This window comes from Apis mellifera, linkage group LG14 (assembly GCF_003254395.2).
Source record: "Apis mellifera strain DH4 linkage group LG14, Amel_HAv3.1, whole genome shotgun sequence".
NCBI classification, from domain to species: Eukaryota; Metazoa; Arthropoda; class Insecta; order Hymenoptera; family Apidae; genus Apis; species Apis mellifera.
The window spans coordinates 8,868,628-8,888,186 of record NC_037651.1 but is presented as its reverse complement, the minus strand read 5'-3'; the positions used below and the strand labels follow the sequence as shown (position 1 = coordinate 8,888,186).

The following is a 19,559-nucleotide window of genomic DNA, read 5'->3' as shown; positions in this document are numbered from 1 at the left end:
TTTTCAATCTCGGAAGGATGCGTTAACCGATCGAATTAATTAATTAATCAATTCGACCTTTGTGCGACTACCAGAATAAATATATATATATATATATATATATGTGTGTGTATATATTCATCCCTTAACTAGAATTTCGCCAGACCGAACCGGAACGATTCGAGCGCGCTTCCGTTCCACCGTCAAAGACAACGAACCGTGGAACAACAATTTTTTTCCACCGCTCTCGTCTCCATTTCCTATTACACTCGTATCATAGCGCGCGCCGAATAAAATTCTAGACAGCGTGGCACGGCAAGAAACAAGCGTGCACCCGTGCAAAAGGGAAAGAGGGAGGAGGATGGCGCAGAGGAGAGGAGGGAGGGGGAGGGGGGAAGAGGAAGCAAGTACAGAGCAGCGCTCGCGAATAAAGAATGCTCGCTTTCCCAGAAGAGACAGGTAGAACACGCGGTGATTTCGAGCACGCCCCCCCGTGTTTCTCCTTTTTTTTTCTTTTCTCTCCCTCTCTTCCCTTTTTTCTTTCTTTCTCTCTCTCTTTTTTTTTTACAGGAGTGGCGTCCAGCGCCGCGAGTCAGCGGAACAAGGGGGAGGGGATGCGTGGAACGTCCATTTATCCCGCGTTTTGTCGAGCAGCCTAGCCCTCTAGAATACGGCTTTATTTACCGGGAGTTTGCGTTTTTCCAGGACGTTGCGTCTCCTCCTCCTCCTCTTCCTCTTCCTCCTCCTCCTCTTCCATCCCTGGTCTGGGTTGATCGCGGCCCACGCCGCGTGGAAAACGCGTTTATTATGCGATCTGGCCAGCGGACTTGCACGTCCGCGCCATTGTCGATGAGGCCCCCGTCCGTTCTCGCTGTTTGCCCTCGCGAGCATAAAGCAGATTTCCCGTGATTTATGTCGGGTCACCAAACAGCTCCGGCCCTCTCTCTCTCTCTTTCTCTTTCTCTTTCACTCTATATATATATATACACACTGGTGAAAACGCCTTCGCCATTCTCCATTCATCCGCGCGCGGTTTTCACCGCCTGCCTCCAACTCATTCACGATCCCAGGGATGGGAAAAACGCGTCTCTGATTTTTCTCAACTCCTCTCTCTCTCTTTCTCTTTCTCTCTCGTCGATTCAACTCGACGAGTTTGAGCTTCCTGCCAAAGTATTATTCCCCGAGTTTCGCGTTTTTCGAAATGGATGGACGAGAGGGGGATGAAGAGAGAGAGAGAGAGAGAGAGATAGGTTAATTAGGAGATTGAGATATTTACGGGGATGAAAAGGAGGGAAGAAAGATTTGGAGGAAGATTGGGAAAAATTGAAGGAAGGATCGGAAGATAGAGGTAGGAGGTAAACTTTCGTTTTGACGAAGGGAGAGATGAGGAGGAGAGGAAAGAGACACGAGAGCCTGTTTGACCGATCATCTTTCGTGAGAGTGATTAAGCTTTCCACGCGACCCGAAGGACGGAACGTTTGTTCGACCTTGACTACGAGGAGACGCCAGTTATTCCTGTATTTATTACGGCCAAAGCTCAATTATGCCGGCCGGCAGGCCGACCGACTGTTAGTCTCGGACCCAACCCAACAAAACTCGTCGTTTCCTAGCACGAGCAAAACTTTCCCGCAAAATTTCTCGTGCAACGATAGCTGCTTCCTGTTCCCTTCTCCTTTTCTCCTCCTAGTCAAAATTTAACTCGATTTCGTTGAGAAACGATCACAAATTTTTTTTGATTCCAACTCGAAATACTAAAATCATCTTTCTTAACACGATATAAATTTCATCGACGAAATACGAAGTCGATTATTTCTTTCGTGACATCGCTTTATCAAAAATATATAATAAAACGCTGGCGGTGGATTTTTAACGTACATTATATTTTCCCGAAACCCTCCCTCGGTTGACCGAAATTCAAAAAAAAAGAAGAAGGATGCTCTCCTCCCCTCCCGATTTGGAAAAGTAATGGTACACCGCACGGGGTGGGTGGATCGACAGGTAAAAAAAAGGTGGGAACAGGTATCGGGGATGAGGGTAATTGAGACGTCTTGGATCCTTATTGAGGACGCGTCGTCGGGAATCCTCGCGACAATCATTCGTAACCTTACACGGTGTCTCCCGGAGGAGATGGCACAATGGCGTAGAATGCGAGCGGTGTCCCGGTGCGAGCGATAGCGAGCGTCTCTTCCGGGACATTGAGAACGGTACGCGCAAATCCCACGGGACGCGTCGATCCGGTCCATCCCTCCTCCTCCCTCCCTCCTTCCTCTCGTGCATCGAAACGGTACAAAAGGTACTCGAGGACGCGATCGTGGTCTCTTTTCGGCGGAGAAGGATGTCGAGGTGTCCGTTGGATAAACTCGGTGAAAGTCCTTCTCTCTTTTTTCCCCTTCATTCTATCTTTATTTTTGCGCCGAGTCGCGGATTCGATACGAAGCTTTTACCTGGCTGGAAACGAGGAGTAAAACCAAGTTGGTTTGGGAACCCGTCCGTGGAGGGAAAAATGGGGAAGGAAGCGGAGGAAGAAAAGGAATTGTTAAGGAGGAAGAAACGCTATCTTCGGGGGAAGAGAAAGAAAAAAGGAACGGGAGACGAATTTACGCGGAGAAAAGCTGTATGGAAAAACCTTCCGGTCGCTTTTAGGTCACTGGGTCTTCTTGTCACCGAGCCATTGTCTCGTAGATTGACGCGAATATTTATGTCGTTTAGGTCCTCAACTCGATCAGCTCGGGTCAGGACCGGGGGATGACAATGCGACCGAGGGGAAACGCAGCCGGAGAAACAAGGGAGAAGGAGAAAGAGAGAAAGATCGTGAAATGGCCTCGTATTATAAACCTGCACACTGAACAATCCCCGCAAAAGGGAAGGGAATTTTCCCTGGGAAGAGATCGTAAAGGAGAAAACGGAGGCCTGAGAAGAGGACGCCCGCCACCGAGACGGCGTACCTTTTTCAAAAATTTTCTACGAATATTTTACAACGACTCCTCTCTCCTCTTGTTGTTCTGTCCCTTGTTGTTGTTGTTGTTGTTCTGTTGACGAGCGTCAGATGGAGCGTGCGTCTTTGTCCCCCCGCAGGGGATATTGTCGGGCCGGGAGTCGGTGACTGGCGGCGGCTGCAAATTTATGACGACTCGTCGTCAAGCCCTGCCACGTTAGAAAGCTCCCGTAAACTTTTACGGCGTGAGCGCACCTCTTTATTTGCCTGCTTGGAAATTATATGGCGCGTGGCCTGCTGCCGCGACCGACCACCGGCCACACCGAGGCTACCCGAGAACAGACCAAACGAGACGGATAATTTACACAAGGAGGCGAGGGGGCGAAGGAGCGTGGCCGAACTTTCCCTCGATGACCTTCGAAGGCGACGGAGCCGGGGGTGGACGAGAGAATCTCTTTCCGTCACGTTGCGCCAAACCTCGTCCTCCACGCCTATCATTCGTCACGATACGATATTTGTTCATATCTCGACGAGAAGAGAACGATTTAATATATATATTTCTCGTGGAGGAGCAGGAAACACTCGTGGACCTTTTCGGTTTGGAAGGTCTTTTGTCGAGGAGAGGGAGAGGAATGTAGATCGCGATCTGGGGAAGAAACAGGAAATCCCTTAATCCGATTCTTGGATTCCCTTCTCGTAGAGAGCGGATGCAGGTATCCGAGGCTCTGGCCGACCCACGAAATTAGACACGCGTGGCCAAGTTGTTTCCGCGCGCCGCAATTTCGAAGGCGAACGCGGCCTGTTTCCAGAGAGAATCTCTCGTCTCGGTGCGAAGGCAAACGTCGGATCAAAGCGAGACGCAGTTTCTCGCGCGCCGTTGTTCGCTCCTCCCGGTGGTCTCTTCGATGGGAACGAGAGATGGAAGGAAGCTGTCGCTGTCGAGGCAACCGATTTCTGTCAACTTTTTAACGGGCGCAGAAAAATCGGCAAACCGCAAAAGTCGCAGACGGAATGGAAATATCGGAGGGATGTGTTGGTAAAGTCTCGTTTTCGAAGGCTCGTTAACAAAGGGAATTGACACGACGCTACGAGGATAGTGTATTTAACGAGCGGATAATCCTGTGACCTAGCGCTAATTTCGGCTACTCCTATAGTCGAGGATCGGTGGCAAAACGCTGTTCCTTTCGACGGAAAAGGGTTTCGCAAAGTGTACAAATATTTACTTAAGAAGCTGTGCCGGTAATCGGATTAATTTTTCGGTAATGGGAGAAACCGAGACGAAGACGAGATATTCGACTTCTCGATCCCCGCCTATTCCACGCGTAATTAGAGATCGTCGTTAATTTTTCTTCTTTTTTTCTTTTTTCCAGAATGACGAGGATTTCGTAAGGGAGAAGGTTGGATGATGCTTATGGACAATGGAGATAGGAGATAAGCAGGTAGCGTTCCAGCCTTGTAACGGAATGATTTGGAACGGTTGGAAACGTTTGGGTGGAGGGGGTGGGGAGGCGAGGTTGCACAACGCGGGCGTGTGGTCGAAAACAAAGGTATCCGGTGTCCGAGCGTATTTTCGAGAGGAGATAATACGATTTATCGGCGGGTGGAGGGTAATTGGGGAGGGTCCGTGGATCGAAGCGGTAAAAAATAGAAGACGGGCGCGATTCGATGTTTCATCGACGCGGCAATTACGCTTCCGCGATCGAAATGAATGTCGAGAAATTGAACATTATAAACAGCTCGTTGGCCGCGATGCTTGTTAGCGAGAGAATCCCGCTCGGTGTGTATTCGGTGTGCCGAGGTCCCGCTGCTTTTTTCTCTCCCTCTCTCTCTCTTTCCTCCCCTTCCCTACGCGATACGTGGCATTAATTGTGCGTCGTTCGATGGCGAAATATCGGAAAATTCGGGGGTGAAAAATGGAAAAAAATACGAGTGCTCGCACGGCAATCGACAAAATTGAAAGTCGTAAAAAATCCTACGTCTAATCGTTATTTTCATCGTCAAAATACGGGACGATGACACAACGGTTGCGTTGTGTTGCATCGCGTATCGGTGGTGGGATCGGAATATATATCATCGGGGTCGAAAGCGCGAGAGCAAGGAAGGAAAGGAAATGCAGCTCTTTCCAGCTTGTTATCCGTAATTAGGGCAGAAGGGGAGGGGTAAATAGGAAGAGGGGGAGGGAGATTGGGCAGGGTTTTGCGCGATAATAAAAGAAACGGAGGGGATGTGCGCGTGTGGAGTTTGAGGAAGATGGGGTGGGAATGGCAGGATGACCGTGGGCAGAGGTTTTCGAGAATGGTGTACGGTGGCTCGTAGCTGGAGCACCACATATGGGCACCCAGGAGTATTAGATAATGGTGTTAGCTCTCCTCTATATATGTATATGTATATATATATATGTGTATATACACGCGATACGTTATATATTCGGAGCCCAGTGACTGGCCTGTGGCGCAACCCTTAGCACAAAGAACCCCATCCATCTAGAGGGGTAGAATGCACGCCGCATGCATTATTGCTGGCCCCGTTGCTGGATGCCCTTTATAGGGCCCTTGATTGTGTTTCAAACTTTAGTCTTAACTTGCCGCTGCATCCCGAATGCAAAGGGCGCTCTCTTTCACCGCCACCGTATTTGCAATCCCCTTTCGGGGGATGTCCGAGCTGTCGGTGAATTGCGCTCTTCTTAAAGGAGAGAACCGATCGAACCGAACGTGATATTGCAACACCTGTCTACCTATATATACTATCTCGCCGCTTTCGAATTTGATCGAGATAGCCACCCTCCCTTTCTACTACCTTTTGCTTATTTTTCCGGTGAATGAAATTTCCACGGCTCGCTTTTTCACAGATGCCTCCTTTTCTATCCAGATGGATTTTATATTACGTTTAATCGAAAGGGAGTGGAGGGGAACAAAAAAGAATAGAAAGAAAGAAAACATTCTCGTTCGAAAACACATCAGAATCGACCGTGATATTGTATACATAAATTTCTCTCCTATAATATATATATATATATATATATATATATATATATATATATATATAAATACTCGAATGCTGTACATTGCAAGGAGAAAACTCGAATCCGTTGTACGTATACCGATTCCAAAGATTCCCTGGCAAAATCGAGGAGGCGAAATGGAGGAGATGAAAAGAAAGAGAGAGAGGAGGACGTAAGTCGTTGGGTTGGATAGGTTGGCCCGTAGGTCCATATTAGCCCGTAATGGGTGGGCAGAAGGGTAAGCGCGCGCGGTCGGAGTAGATTTGGAAGCGAGAATAGGGCACGGATGGATATACCCCTCCCGCGGTATTAACGTCTAACAGAATGGGGAGGCTGGAGGGAGCGTCGAAAAGGAGCACGGGGAGGAGGGGAGTGGGGGGGGTTGGGTTGATTTTCAGGGGTTGCCACGGGGGTTGTCGTGGCGTACCCCTGCGGGCTCCCGCCGCTCGCCTCCTCCAGAGGCCAGGATGGTTTACCCCCGACGACCGTAATACGGGTGTAGCGGGCACGAGGGGTGAGATCACGGTGTTTGCGCGCGCGCGCGCACGCCACTCTACGCGTACGCGACCATCCCGCGTGGTTCGCAGTACAGTAAATGATGTTAATGGAAAAAGATTTGCTTTTTCCTCTCTCCTCCTTCCTTCCTCCCTTCCTCCCCCCTCCCTCCTTTTTTCTCGCTCTCGCAACCGCGCGGTTGTACTCGCGGTTAATGTATTCCTCGTTCCGCTGGATTTGTACCGGCAAATGGAATCGCTGATCGACCCTCCCTCCCTCCCGTACCTTTTCGCCGTTCTTCTCTCTTTTTTCTTTTTTTCAACATCATGGTGAAACACGAGCGAGGAAGGGAGGAGGGTTGAATTTTGAACAAATTAGAATCGAGAGTTGCGCGAGGCGATCCGAAAACATCTTTTTCGAAACTTCTCTCTGGATCTGGACTGCGAGGAGAGGATGTTTGCCTCGTCGTAAATTTAGCGAGGTGGTGCACGCGCGTCTCGGGTTTGTTAGCCGTGGCACGTTCAACGAAATCTCTACCGGACCGGGAATAATCGATAAATCTGAACCGAAAAACCCGCACGTCGCTTGCCACATTTCGAAACGATCTTACCCGGATCGGTTTGGCGATCGACCCAGACGAGACGCGGCAAGAATTTTTTGGGTAAGCGAGGTAGGAAGGGAGATCGAACTAGTTTCGAGGGGAGAAAGAAGAAAGAGTGGGAAGGAGAGAGAAATCGAGCGCGAATTATTTTAATTCCTGTCGCTCGATCGCAACTTTCTCGCGTTCGCTTTGGAGGGAGGGGGGAAGGAAAAAAAGGAAAAGGAAGGAAAATCCGGACGTGCTTTCCCGACTCTCGCAGCGGAGGGCGAGGAGGGCATAATCTACGTGAGAACCTCTGCGGGGTAAGTCTCACCCCATCCAGTCATGTGTGATGGACCTAAATGGATGAGACGCACCCCTGCAGCGGCTGCTCGCCTATCGGCTGTCCATAATTTTTGCTGCTATTCCAAAGGGTAATATCCTAGAGAGGGTGGGCAGAGACACACAGGGGAGTGTGGGGGTGAGGGTTACCATCCTCCGAGAGGATAGCTGCTAAGTACCCTCTTGCGCGACATTAAAAAATGCCGCCTGCACTTTTTTGTTCTCGCCGACAAGAGATCGGTCCTCCCTTTTCATCTCGCGACGCGTCTCTCTATTAGCTCCCGCCGATTCTCTTTCTCCTTCCCCCTTCGATTTCTTTCGCTCACGGCGCTTTGAGCGGCCGTCCCATCCTAGACGTGGCATCGCGTCCCGCTTCCACGTTATTAAAGCGCGAATCGGTGGAAAGAGAAATCGGTGGAATACGATCCTATTTTTCTCTTTTCTTGAGAATCGATCCCACGCTTGGCAACACTTTCGTTTATCTTTTTTTCTACGCTCGAAGATCTCGAACGCTTTCTTCTTCTCGTTCGAGCGAAGCGAAAAGACAGAGAGATAGAAAGAAAGTAGAAGTTGGACGAGTCGAAGTGTCGCGAATGTTTGGATGGACGGGCGAAGGCGATGGACGAGAGGCTTGAGAGGGTAGTGTGTGTACGTGGGGTAGGCAGGGCGAAGTGTAAAGGAGCGCGAGGGAGAGAATCGCCCTGGAGATATTACGTGCAGGTTCATTTCGACGTGAATCGATTTGGCAAATTGGTCAAAATTTCAGTAGCGACCGAGCGGCCGGGAGGATATGGTGAGGACGGAAAGGCCGAGGGAGGTGGATGGAGGGGGCGGATGGGAGCAGGAGACGGTGTAAGGAAATTGTTCCGACGTGTCCACTTCCTCTCGGCCTGATGAGTTCCGTTTTCCCCTTTATGTGTGGTGTAGGCAGCGTGTAGCCTTGGGAAAGAAACGAGACTTTTCGCCGATTCTCTTTCCTCCGAATCGAATCGAATTCTTCCCTTCGATCCCATTAGCAATTCTTCTTTTTTTTTTTTTTTTTTTTTTTTTTTTCCCCGCCACGACGACAGACGACAGGATCACGTGTTTCGTACGCTGTTCTACCGATTACGAGCAATAAAAATTATACGTCGCGACAGAGAGATTAATCTAAATCGACATTGCATGCGTGGCTACTTATCCCAACTTCACTCTGAAGTTAAGTTATTCGTTAAATAATCGTCGAGAGTAATGTTATCGAGATGTGGAGAAAGTGTACGAGTATTAAACGTTATGCATTAAGAAATTTGGTGGATTGCTTGTATTCTCGAATTCGAAAAGGAATTGTTCGTTTGCTGGATATATATATATATGTACTTTTAAATGTACTCGAGTTGAAAAATTATAAAGACCGCAATATTTCATCATTATACATTGATTACAATTCATAATGATTTGTGCAAATTTTTATATTGGTTTAGGATCAACAGTTTTAACCGAGCGGTTAAATCGTTGAAAGAAATTTGGTCGTCAAGAGAGAGCGACGATCGCTTGTATTCTCGAATTCTAAAAGGAATATATATATATATATATATATGTACTTTTAAATGTATTCGAGTTGAAAAATTGTACGCAGACCGCAATATTTCATCATTATACGTTGATCACAATTCACAATGACTTGTGTAGATTTTTATATTGGTTTAGGATTAACAGTTTTAACCGAGCGGTTAAATAGTTAAAAGTCCCGTTAACGCGTCAACCATTTAGCTTTGAAACGTTAAGACGGATGACATGTTCAATTGGCTTACTTAAGGTAAAACGTCGTAATTTATCCATGATGACAATTAAGATACGACTGGTACCACTGGTCGTAGAACTGTCAAGTGAGAAGAGATTACGAACGACAAAAGGTGGGAACCTGATGCGAGACGGCTGAAAGCCGACCGTGACAACAACTGTTGTTGGTAATTCGAACGGGGGAGAATTACAAAAGGACCGAGTGTCCGAAGAATAAGACGAAAAAAAAAAAGAAAAAAAGAGAAAAAGAGGAAGAAAAACAAAAAAAAATAAACGAGGAAAAGGAGGAAAGTGAAGGAACGAGAGAAAGGGAAGAAGAATGAATTCAAATTGGATTAGAGGCGAGTTGAGATTGGATTAAAATTTTTACTACTGGGACAAATTAGCGAAGGGACGAGATAGCGTTTTGCCTGGGAAAAGGACACTGCCGGTTTCGGGTCCGAGGGAGGACAAAAAGAGAAAGGTCCAAAGTCGTTGGGACTTGGAGGAAAAGGCAGTGCTTGTTATAAAACAAAATCGTAAAAGTTTATACAGGCTTTTGCCATGCAACGACCACAACTGTGACCTCAAGCGATCCCGAGACGTGGAGGGAAGGGAATATTATTTACGAAACCCGCTTGTCTTTTTGACGTTGCCGTTACGGGGGCCGTGGAAACCCTATCGTAAACTCGATGATTCAAATTGTCCTCGTAAACGTTAACTACGAGTGACCTAAAGAGAAAGAGAAAGAGAAAGAGGGAACGTCACACTGTCCTTTTCTCTTTTCTCCCTCATCAACGGAAGTCACTTTCGACAAAACGAATCCCAAAACCTTGTCTTCCCGATTCCTGCAGACAATAAAACACGGGGACAATTACCCTGCATCCAGTCCCTTCTTATTAAACCAACGGTTCAAGGTGCGGTTTTTCGAGGTTTTCCTCTCCGCCTCTAAACGCGATTCTCTCGCGAAGGAAGGAGGGAATCATCCAGGATTCGTTAATCCGGAAGCGCGGAAAACGCGGTCGGTCGGCAACACACCGACCGTCGAGGAGGAGAATCGCCGTTGGAGGAGACGCGACGCGTTGACAAATTGCCGGCCGACCGGTATGGTAATCCGATAATAGAGAGCGCAGGTTGATTCGGGACTAACGAGATTAATTATCTTGTTTGATCTTGTGACACTGGCCCCGTTAATGCAGTCGCGCGTGCTCACCCGGCTGCCTATCCGCCCGTCTGCCTGCCTGCCTTGCTGCTTGCTCCACGTCCACCGACTTGCGTCTAGGTCAGAAACGCTCGTTACCCCGATCTCGCGTTTTTTCCTCCACGTCGAACGTCGACTCGAGCGCGAGGAAACGAGAGGAACGCTGCACGTATTACATATCCATAGACGCGTATCTCTACGCGTCGGTATGTTGTAGAGTAGACGTTTTTGGAAAACGATCGGGATGAAAATCGGGAGAGTAGAGTTGTGGGAAATATGGTTGCAGCCATAGCAACTCTCCTCCTTTCCCCTTCTCTCTCTCTCTCTCTCTCTCTCTCTTCGCGGGGCGCGTGTGCGTGTGCGGACTACGAAACGAATGCACGAACGTGCACGCAGCCCGGGCGCGGATCCTCTTTAATCCGTGGCAGCGTGCCGTTGGCTGCTGCGTGCTTTGCTTCGTGACGGATCGATAACCGATAACAACCGGGTCGAAGCATTGCCATGCAAAACAGCTCGTTAGGCGTCTCCTAAGGTCTCGCGTGCCCGCCTTTATCTCGAAAGACGCCTCGAGATGTTTGGTTGGCGCCTCTTCCCGTCTCCTCCTCGAGAACGGGGACTTTCGAACGGGGGAGAGACACAGGCTTATTATTCCCGCGGTCTCCTTCACAAGGAGGAGGGGGAGGAGGAATATCGGAGGACCTCGTGTAATCCTCGACACGTTTCGCGGAAAACGGAAGATGGGGGCAATTAGTGGGCTGGACAAGACTCCCCGCGGTAGAGAGCAGTAGTTTTCAATCGTTGGAGAGGAATAAAAAGATTCGACTCGAGCGAGGGTAATTTCCTTTGGTTTGATTCCCTCCTCCGGTTATTCTCGGTCACAGAAGGATCTTTAATGAGCGGGCTTGGATGGATTCTTCTTCTTCAGATGTTTACATCTGAATCGAGAGGAGGGAATTAGACATGTAACGAGATCCCGGGTAATTTTCTACCATTTTTAAATTTAAACATGCTTCTCCTTCTCCTTTCATTCAAAAATCGGATCGAAAAATTAATACGACTTGCGTCTCGGTATCCGGAACGAAGAGGAGAGAGAGAGAGAGTGAGGGAGAGCCTTTAGAGAGTAGCGTAATCCACGCAAAGCGGCGTACACGACGTAAACGCCGCCACTCTCTCTCTCTCTCTTCCTCCCTCCCTCTTCTCGACATCTAGCATCCTCTTTCGCATGCGTGGCGGCTGCGGTCTCCGCGTTGTTGGCTGGCTTCACCGGTTGAATCGGAGGCCGAAGGTGCGGGAAGATAGGAGGGAGGCAGGGTGGTTACTAATTGTCCGAGCCCTTCACCCCCTCATCAACGCTGATTGCCTAAATCTAGGACCCTCGAGCTCTGTCCTCACGATCCTGCCTCTACAGTCGCGAGTAGTAGTCGGGAGGAGGAGGAGGAGGGGGAGGAGGATCCTCTCTGGCATGTTGACACGCGCGGGAATCGTTGGAATACTTCGCGTCTATCGGCTTGTTCCGTCCACTCCCTTCCGTATCCCCGTATCGGAGGAGGAATTTTCTCCTTTCTCCTCTCATGGACGAAAGAGGAAGGAAACGGGAAGAGGAGGAGGAAGAAGAGGATTTTCGTTTGAAATTTGCTCCTTCCGTGAAAGTGTCGTTTTCTTTTTTCTTTTCTTTTTTTCCTTTGCTTTCGAAAGAACGAAAGACCGAAATATTCGAGGATATTTCGAGGATATTTCGAAATTGTCGCCAATCGTCGAAAACATAAACCTCGACAAAGACATTAACGTTTTAAGTCGGTTGAGTTTCGGTTGATCGATTTAGGAATCTACCTAAGAGGATAAGGGAAACGGTAAACCGACGATGAATCGAAAGGCTGGCTAAGCTTGTTATTCGCGTAAATCATAAGGCAGGTAAAAAGGTTAAACAAGGGGGGGAGCAAAAGTCCGTTTCTGTTTCGTTCGGTTGTTCTCCATTTTGAAAACGAGCGCAGGTATTTCGACGACGACGATTTCCACGATTTTCTCTGGCGTGGCGGGGAGAGGAAGGGGGGGATGTAGGTACCCGGTGATCCATTAGGAAGTGGCGCGCTCGCGAGCTCCGAAAGGGCTCGTCAAACATCGTCCATTTACGAGGGCCGGGGTGAAAAATGGCGAGGCGAGGAAGTCCGTCCTCGGAAAGTCGATTATTCCGCCGGTGATTCGGGCCGCTGATTTTTTTCCTCTCTTCCTCCCGCTGGCTGACTCAATTATTCGTCGCGATTCTTTGAGCAAACATTAGTTAGCACCGACTGGCTCGCGCGCACGGATTACCTCCGATCGGTTTGACTCGGTTCGTGCGGCGACCCTTCATGGTTGCTTGCTCCTGTTGTCTACTCGTCAACGAACAGCCCCACGGCGACGGGGTGTTAACGCGGTTCTCATTTTCCTTTCCGTCCCATCCTCCCGTTCGATTCCCCGCCCTTCTTCTCCCAACGTTTCCAAATTATTCCATAAATTATTACGTAAAATTCGATTTCCAATAACAATCGAAAGCGATTCCTTTCTGAAGAAAAGGAAAAAAGAAAAAAAAAAGAGAAGGAAAATTTTTTTCAATACGCGGATAGTTTTTTTTTTTCACCTCGAGCGTAAAATATAAATTTTCGAAATCCGAAACGGTGATAAAATAATGGAAAGAGGGGTAAAATATATCTGGAAGCTGATCGAGACGATTCTCGTTCGACGTTGTAGCCCGGCCGCAAACATGGGCTCTCTCCGAAAACGGGGAGCAGCAGCCCGCTTTTCCCCCAATCCCTCGCTTTTTAATATTCATCCCATTTTCCCGAGGTATTCGTTATCAGAGTCGATAACTCGGTCGGTCGCTATTCACGGGAAATTCCGATGGTTTTCTTCGGGGGGAGGAATGGGGAGAAGGGAGCTGAGTTATACCGTGTCACCGAGATTAACTGTCCACGACTTTCATGCACCGGGTTGACAAACGTATCCGGCAACGATCGAGCGAAAACGAAAACAAACGGGTAGCAGACCGACAAACTGAAAAAAGAGAGAGGGAGAGATGCGAAGAAAATAGAATGGAACGAAAGAGGAGAGGGAGAGAGAAAAAAATAAAATATAAAAAAAAACACGTGAACCACCCCTTGTGCCCTAGGTTATGTTTCACGGTGACATAGTGGCGGCAATGGAGGCTTTGCCTATCGTAACGCGATATCCGCTGGAAATGTCGAATTTGAAGTATTCCTCGTCGCGTTTGCCGCACGGAAATTACCGGTGCCCCAAATTTCACGGTGCCGCGCCTTTTTCCATCGTTGAACGATTACTCTCACGGCTTGACCGGCAGGGTGGTAGAGAGAGAGACAGGGAGAGAGAGAAAGAGAGAGATGCGCGTGTGGAAAAAAAAAAGTTTCGTCACTCTTTGCTGCCGTTTCCCCGAGCACCATCAACGAGATCAACTCTCTCTTTCTCTCTTCTCTATCTCCTTTCTCTCTCTCTCTCTCGTTCGAAACACTCGATCGCGATCGTACGAGGTTTGAGAGACACTGCCGTTCCGCCGCTCTATCGCCACTAATACAGATCTCACGCGCTCCCCTCGATATAAACCATTCTCTACCCTCGTGCCGTGGCCGTATGGGAACCCCATACGTGCACACGCAGCAGCAACCTTGAACGACCACGGCGGAACGGCCATTCAGATTTAAATCGCGTCAAAAGAAATATGGATTCCCCTTGCACAGGCACGAAACATCTTTCGGGGAGACTGTTTCCACGCGTGCAAGAAATGTACCGTTCATTCGGGGAGGGAGGGGGAGAGAGAGAGATGCACCGTTTGCCGAATAATCGGTTTCGAAATAGTTGGAGGAATAAATATTGTCGGTTCGGCGAAGAATAATTGGAAGAACGTGCAAGTTTTTCGATGTTGGACGCAGGGAAGCGGGAAGGGGGAGGGGGAGGGGGTAGATAGAATCGTAGAGATGAAATGATTACGCAATGATTCGAATTTTTATTTTGCGTCGTATCTCTATATATACCATCTGTTTACATTAAATTAGATCTCTGGTTTATAAATAATATTAACATCTCTGTCTTTTTTCTTGTAACCATCTGAGTTTCTCGCACGCATATACGCACAACACTTTCGCAATTTTCTTCCATTCCTCGAAGAGAGATTAAAAAAAAGAAAGAAAAGAGGACTGTACACGTGTGATAATGATAATTTCCCCTCTCGCTTTGTCGCTCTACGATCGTTATTTATCTAACTATCTACACGATATATACAAATTCTATGTACATATGTAAAGGAGTATTCCCGGAAAAATTCGACCAGCGATCCAATTTTTTTTTCCTCAACCGAACGATGAAAAATTGCTTGGTCGAATATCTTGGGAAGATTAGAAAATCGGCATCGATCAAATTCCGTATCGTATCTTATTCAGCGTCACGTTTCCTCGGATCATCCTCCGAGTTGCATCCAAAGTTGCTCTACCTCCGTTATATACCTCGTCCTCGTAAAACCGAAGACATCACAGGCGTAGATTTTAGACTTTATATCTTCGTGTTAGTCGTTGTCGAGTTGTGCATCGCATACCCCGAGCGTGAAGAATCAAAGAGATTCGAGAAAGGCAGGCGAGGGGAAAAGAGAGATCGGGAAAAAAAAAGGAAGAGGAACCGGAGATGTTGAGCGAGGATTTCCCTCGCGATTCCTTTCCTCGAAAGAGAGAGAAGAAAGAAGAGAAAAGAAAGAAAGAGAAAGAGAAAAGTACATTCCCCGACGACGCGTCCAAATAATCACTAGCCTTTCAACGGGGATTGTACGCCCTCGTTTCACCTGGTCCTCGTGCTCGAGTCGCCCTAGTAGGGTCTCCACACCGGTTTCGCGGGCGGTGGCGAGGAGATCTTGGTGGGAGAGGGGCTCCTCTTGGGCGACATGGAACGGGAGATGAGGGCTGTCGGCGCCTTGAGCTCGTTCCTCGAACCCTCCACCACGACCCCCTTCTTCGTGGGCAGCCGTTCCGGGGACGAGGCGGAGGTGGCGGTGACGACGGACGTGGTCGGCGGCAGGGTGTTCAGTCTGATGGGCACGAAGGCGCTTCGAACCTCCTCGGGGGCCGACTCGCTCCCCGACTCGCTCGGGCTCTTTGGCGGCGTTCTGGACGGGCTGGTCGGGATCGTCGCCTGTGCGCTCGAGCTGCTGCTCGACTTCGGGGGTAGCGTGGTCGCGTACTCGGCCGGGTATTTCACGTGGTCGAACGGGTACGATGGCAGAACAGATGGCGGGAACGTCGGTGGAAACAGATCCGTGGATGGCATCGGGATGGTCCCTGCGCGAAACGAGAAACAAGAGAAAGAAGACGGCCGATTAGAATCGTCTAGAAAACTCTGGCTCGCTCGTGGAGAAAGGAAGGAAAGGAGGAAGGAAGGAAGGCCGAGTCTTATTGTTGGCTGGCTGGTTGGTTGGTTGGTTGGTTGGCGGGGTGGATGCACGGGGGGGTCGAAGAAGGGGTCCGTTGTGGGAAAAGGGAGTCGAGGCTCACCCTCGGTCCAGCCACCGGGGGTATGAATCATCGGCAAGCGTCGCGGACTCTCTGGCGAAATCGATAACGCGAACTCTCTCGTCGATTGTGAACGCGTGTCTCCTCTTTCGAGGCTTTTTTTTCTTTTTTCTTTTTTTTTTTCTCTCTCTTCTGCTCGGAGTCGGGACGATTCTTTGGCCGCGTGCATTGTTCGGCCTTTGATTGATTGCGAGCGGGTCGAGGATGAAGGGCGCTTTGGATCATGAGACCGATTAGGCGCCGATTCTTTCTTTGCTTCTCTTACGCGATAAAATCATTTTTCGTTTGCGTGGATAATAAAAATCGCGACTTAATACGTAAGATAGATACGGAGAATGGGATCAAGGTTTAAGAATTAGGATTAAGAAAAATATTTGGTGCTAACCTTTGACGAAGGCAGGATGCGGCAAGTGCCACGCGTGTCCTAGATATGCCACGTCCACCCAAGGATTGAGCAATCCGAGTCCAGGGAATCCATGTCCATATTGATAGTCTGAAAGATAATCGGAGAGAAAACGTATTCTTTAGCCTGATCGAGGCGTTCGAAATAGACATTCGAAATTCTCGTGGACACGTGGGATGCGATTCCTTCCCGCTCTATAAATAATCCGACGATCAAGGTTTTCCGACGCAGCCAGGCCCAACCTTGACGAAATTTTCTGTTCCGATTCCACTTCCAAATCGAATCGTATAGAAGAAGAAAATAGAGAAAGAAAAAGAAAAAGAGAGGATCTATCGTATTCGTGGACGGATAATTGACGGGATGGAGGAAGGGAGGGAAACGGCGCTGAAGGAAAAGAGGAAAAAGAAGAGAAAGAGAAAAAGGAGAGAAGATGGCGAGAGAGATCTGGCGGGCGGCCGTAAAACGCGGATTAACGACGCTCTCCCGAGGCGAGTTACCGATCTCTGTTTACAGGATCGGCGCGTAACGCTATCTCGTTACGAGCCACATGCTACCGCCATATGCGGCGCGATAAACAAACGCATAAACGCGGCTCCTTTGCAGACGACGTGCCGCGTCGCCGTTACCTCCCGCGGCTTCGTCTTCTGCTCTTTTGCTGCTCGACTTTACCGAGCGCCGCCGCCCGCGATAAACACGCGCGCACACACATCGACGCGCCTTTGGTTGGTTAACACCGTTAACTCCGATCTGGATTCAAGCAGGGGAAAATAAGCGCGGATGTTAAAAAGGGCTGCCGCGATTTCGTCGTCGTCGTCGTCGTTTGAAACGATGCCAACACACGCGCGCATATGCATGTATATATATATATATATATATACGTGTGCATGATTTTCACGCGTTTACCCGCGTTTGCGTGTGCGCGCGCGCACAGCCAACCCTTATGCACGTGCACGTGCAAACGACCGGTAGAGGCTGTGCTAGTTTCTGCGACCACCGCGCGCGGCCCGCGGTTTGAGGTCCACCGGATTATTAAACGCCTACGAGGATCCGACACCCGTTTGCGGGTTCTACGTCGGCCACGCTGGGACCCACGCGGAATCCTCCTTTCGCCCCTACTTTCCATACCCGCCTCCCCTCTCGTGGAAAACGCGAATCTTTTTTTTCTTTTTCTTTTTTTTTCACTTCTTTCTCGCGCCAAGATAATTCGAGAGATAATTTCTAGAATTCGAAGAAACGTTATTTAGAGAAGGAAAGAAGAAGAAGAAGAAAAGAGAGAAAGTTCGTTGTCGAAGTGAACTTACTCGATTTGGATCGTGGCTCTCTCGGCCCGTCCACGGTGACTTTGATCGCCTTCGTGTAAGTGGCGACTTGGAAGGGTACCGTGCTGATTTGGATGGTCAGTGAGAACGATTTCCCTGTAATCAAGGCAAGAAAGTCGAAAGTCGGTTATCGCGGGTTGCGTTGCCAAGAGAGTTGATCGCGCGTTGGGGGGGGGGGAAAAGATCGCGGATATATATATGAATAATAGATGATCTCTATGACTGACCTCTCCCGCTTCGCCCGACGAATCGGAGATCGTTGAACTTGGCCACTTGGTTCTTCATAACGGCTGTACAATTCCTCAACTCGCCGCAACAATTCTCGTCGTTTCCAGCTCTGATGGTGACCAGTGTCCCGTCGCTAACATCGTCCAGGGCGACGACCTTGAACGCTACCGGCAGCGACTTGTTCGACCTCCAGTGGGATGGCAAGGCGCTGCACAGGATCGCGGGGCTCCCGGTTCTAACCAAATCACCATGACACGCCTGTAGAGTCTCATGCATAGCATTGATGTCCATTCCTAGTGGGCCCTCCGGTAAGTGCATATTCGAACTTCACGGTAATCACACTCGTCGTGGCGCAACAACCGTCCAAAAAGGGGTGGGGAGGGTTGAGGGAGGAACTGGCGATATTATTAATCCTCACCAAATTAGTATCAACACCAAATATATATATACATATGTGTATGTATATATATATGTGTGTATATAAGTATATGTATGTGTATATATATACACACACACACACACTGCGTGTCCAATCGTTCGATCCACTATCCCCGAACTACAACGCACTACAAATACACCTCAATCCTCTCCATGAGTTTTACCGAAACACGGGAGAAACGAAGAATTATTGGTCGTCTCTTCTCTTTCGATTCGCGCCCAATAACGTATAGATAAAAAACGACCTGTTCGAAACGAAATATCCACGTTTCCGTTGAAGGAAATCGGAAAGAACGTTTCACTGACCGATCCCGAAGGATGCGAAAAATCGACGACGATAACGACGACGAGGACGACGACACGACGGGAAAAGTTTGAACGCTGAACCGACGCGCACTCGATGCCGGCTGAGCGGATTCTAGTTTTTCGCGGCCGCAGCCGCAGCTATTTAGAGGGGATTTTTCTCCCCTCCAATTTTTCCGGAGCCCCACCCAGGCCAAGCGCGTCGACCAATGAGGACGGCGGTCGTGTTGTGGCCTCCGCGGCTCGCCGCCTTCGCCCCTAACCAGGCTTAGGGGGTGCCTTGCGAAAGGGGCTGCCAGCCTGGTGCCTCTCTTGGCCAAGGGTGGCTTCTACCTCCGCGCTTCCTTACCGTTCTATCCCTCTCTCTCTCTCTCTCTCTCCCTTTCTCGCTCGCTCTCTCTCTCTCGCTCTCGCTCCCGCCAGCCGCCGCGTGCTTTTCGCTCTCTGCTCTCCCTTCTTCCTTCTCTTTCTCTTTCTCTGTTTCTCTCGCTCTGCGTTTCGGTTCCGTCTCATCCCATCCCCTTCCTTCCGCTTTCTCGCCTCGTCTCCCGAACTTCTTGCTGCCTACTACCTTGCTGGCCAGCTTCTGCCGCGCCACGCTTACGCGACGATGTAAATTTTCACGCGCACGTGTTCCAACCACCCCACCAACGCGATCCTCCCCGCGTTTCTTCTCATCTCTCGCGAGATCGTCTTCGCGTCTCCGCGTTGCTCCTCGAGGAGGGGCAGAAGAAGGGAAGAAAAAAAAAAAGAAAAAATAACGCGTTTCTCCGACGATTCTTCACTCGGTCTTCCGTTAGTTTCTTAAACTTAAAACTTGGATTTTGGAACGAAGGAGGATAATTTGAAAATGATTCCCGATAATGTGATTACGGTAATTTTCCTTTTTTCGTTCGACTTTCTCGCCCGGCAAATGTTAATCCGGGCGATCGAGAGAACGGTCGAAGGAAAAAAGGTATGTAAATTCTTGGGTTCCCCGTTAAGAACGGATAATCCTAATTAACTGTCGATAAGTTTATTAACCTTTCCGGATT

General features: G+C 49.1%; 2 protein-coding genes across 10 annotated transcripts in view; one reads left to right on the top strand and one right to left on the bottom strand.

The window, feature by feature from the left end:
* LOC410535 (protein lozenge) overlaps positions 1-19,559 on the top strand; it is an 87,808-nt gene that overhangs the window by 24,941 nt on the left and 43,308 nt on the right. For 7 of the 9 annotated variants that reach the window (XM_016916357.2, XM_006564872.3, XM_006564871.3 and 4 more), the window contains exon 1: positions 17,893-18,092. The gene's annotated coding sequence lies outside the window, so the exon portion shown is untranslated. Of the gene's footprint in view, positions 1-4,284; positions 4,354-17,892; positions 18,093-19,559 lie in introns of those variants that run through there. The other 2 variants (XM_006564868.3, XM_006564867.3) reach the window with 1 other exon arrangement.
* LOC726124 (segmentation protein Runt) lies at positions 14,266-18,650 on the bottom strand. The gene is made up of 4 exons (XM_001121886.5): positions 17,784-18,650; positions 17,539-17,652; positions 16,220-16,327; positions 14,266-15,603 (listed from the first exon to the last, which is right to left on the bottom strand). The coding sequence occupies exons 1-4, from the start codon at positions 18,100-18,102 to the stop codon at positions 15,134-15,136; spliced, it is 1,011 nt and encodes a 336-aa protein (XP_001121886.1). The 5' UTR covers positions 18,103-18,650; the 3' UTR covers positions 14,266-15,133.

What these genes read in the sequence shown, in the direction of transcription:
- LOC726124 (XM_001121886.5), bottom strand. Translation starts at nt 18,102, where the DNA reads ATGCACTTACCGGAGGGCCCACTAGGAATGGACATCAATGCTATGCAT. An exon ending in AGAGCCACGATCCAAATCGA is followed by an intron (nt 16,328 to 17,538) that starts GTAAGTTCACTT and finishes ATTATCTTTCAG; the next exon opens with ACTATCAATATGGACATGGA. An exon ending in GCATCCTGCCTTCGTCAAAG is followed by an intron (nt 15,604 to 16,219) that starts GTTAGCACCAAA and finishes CGTTTCGCGCAG; the next exon opens with GGACCATCCCGATGCCATCC.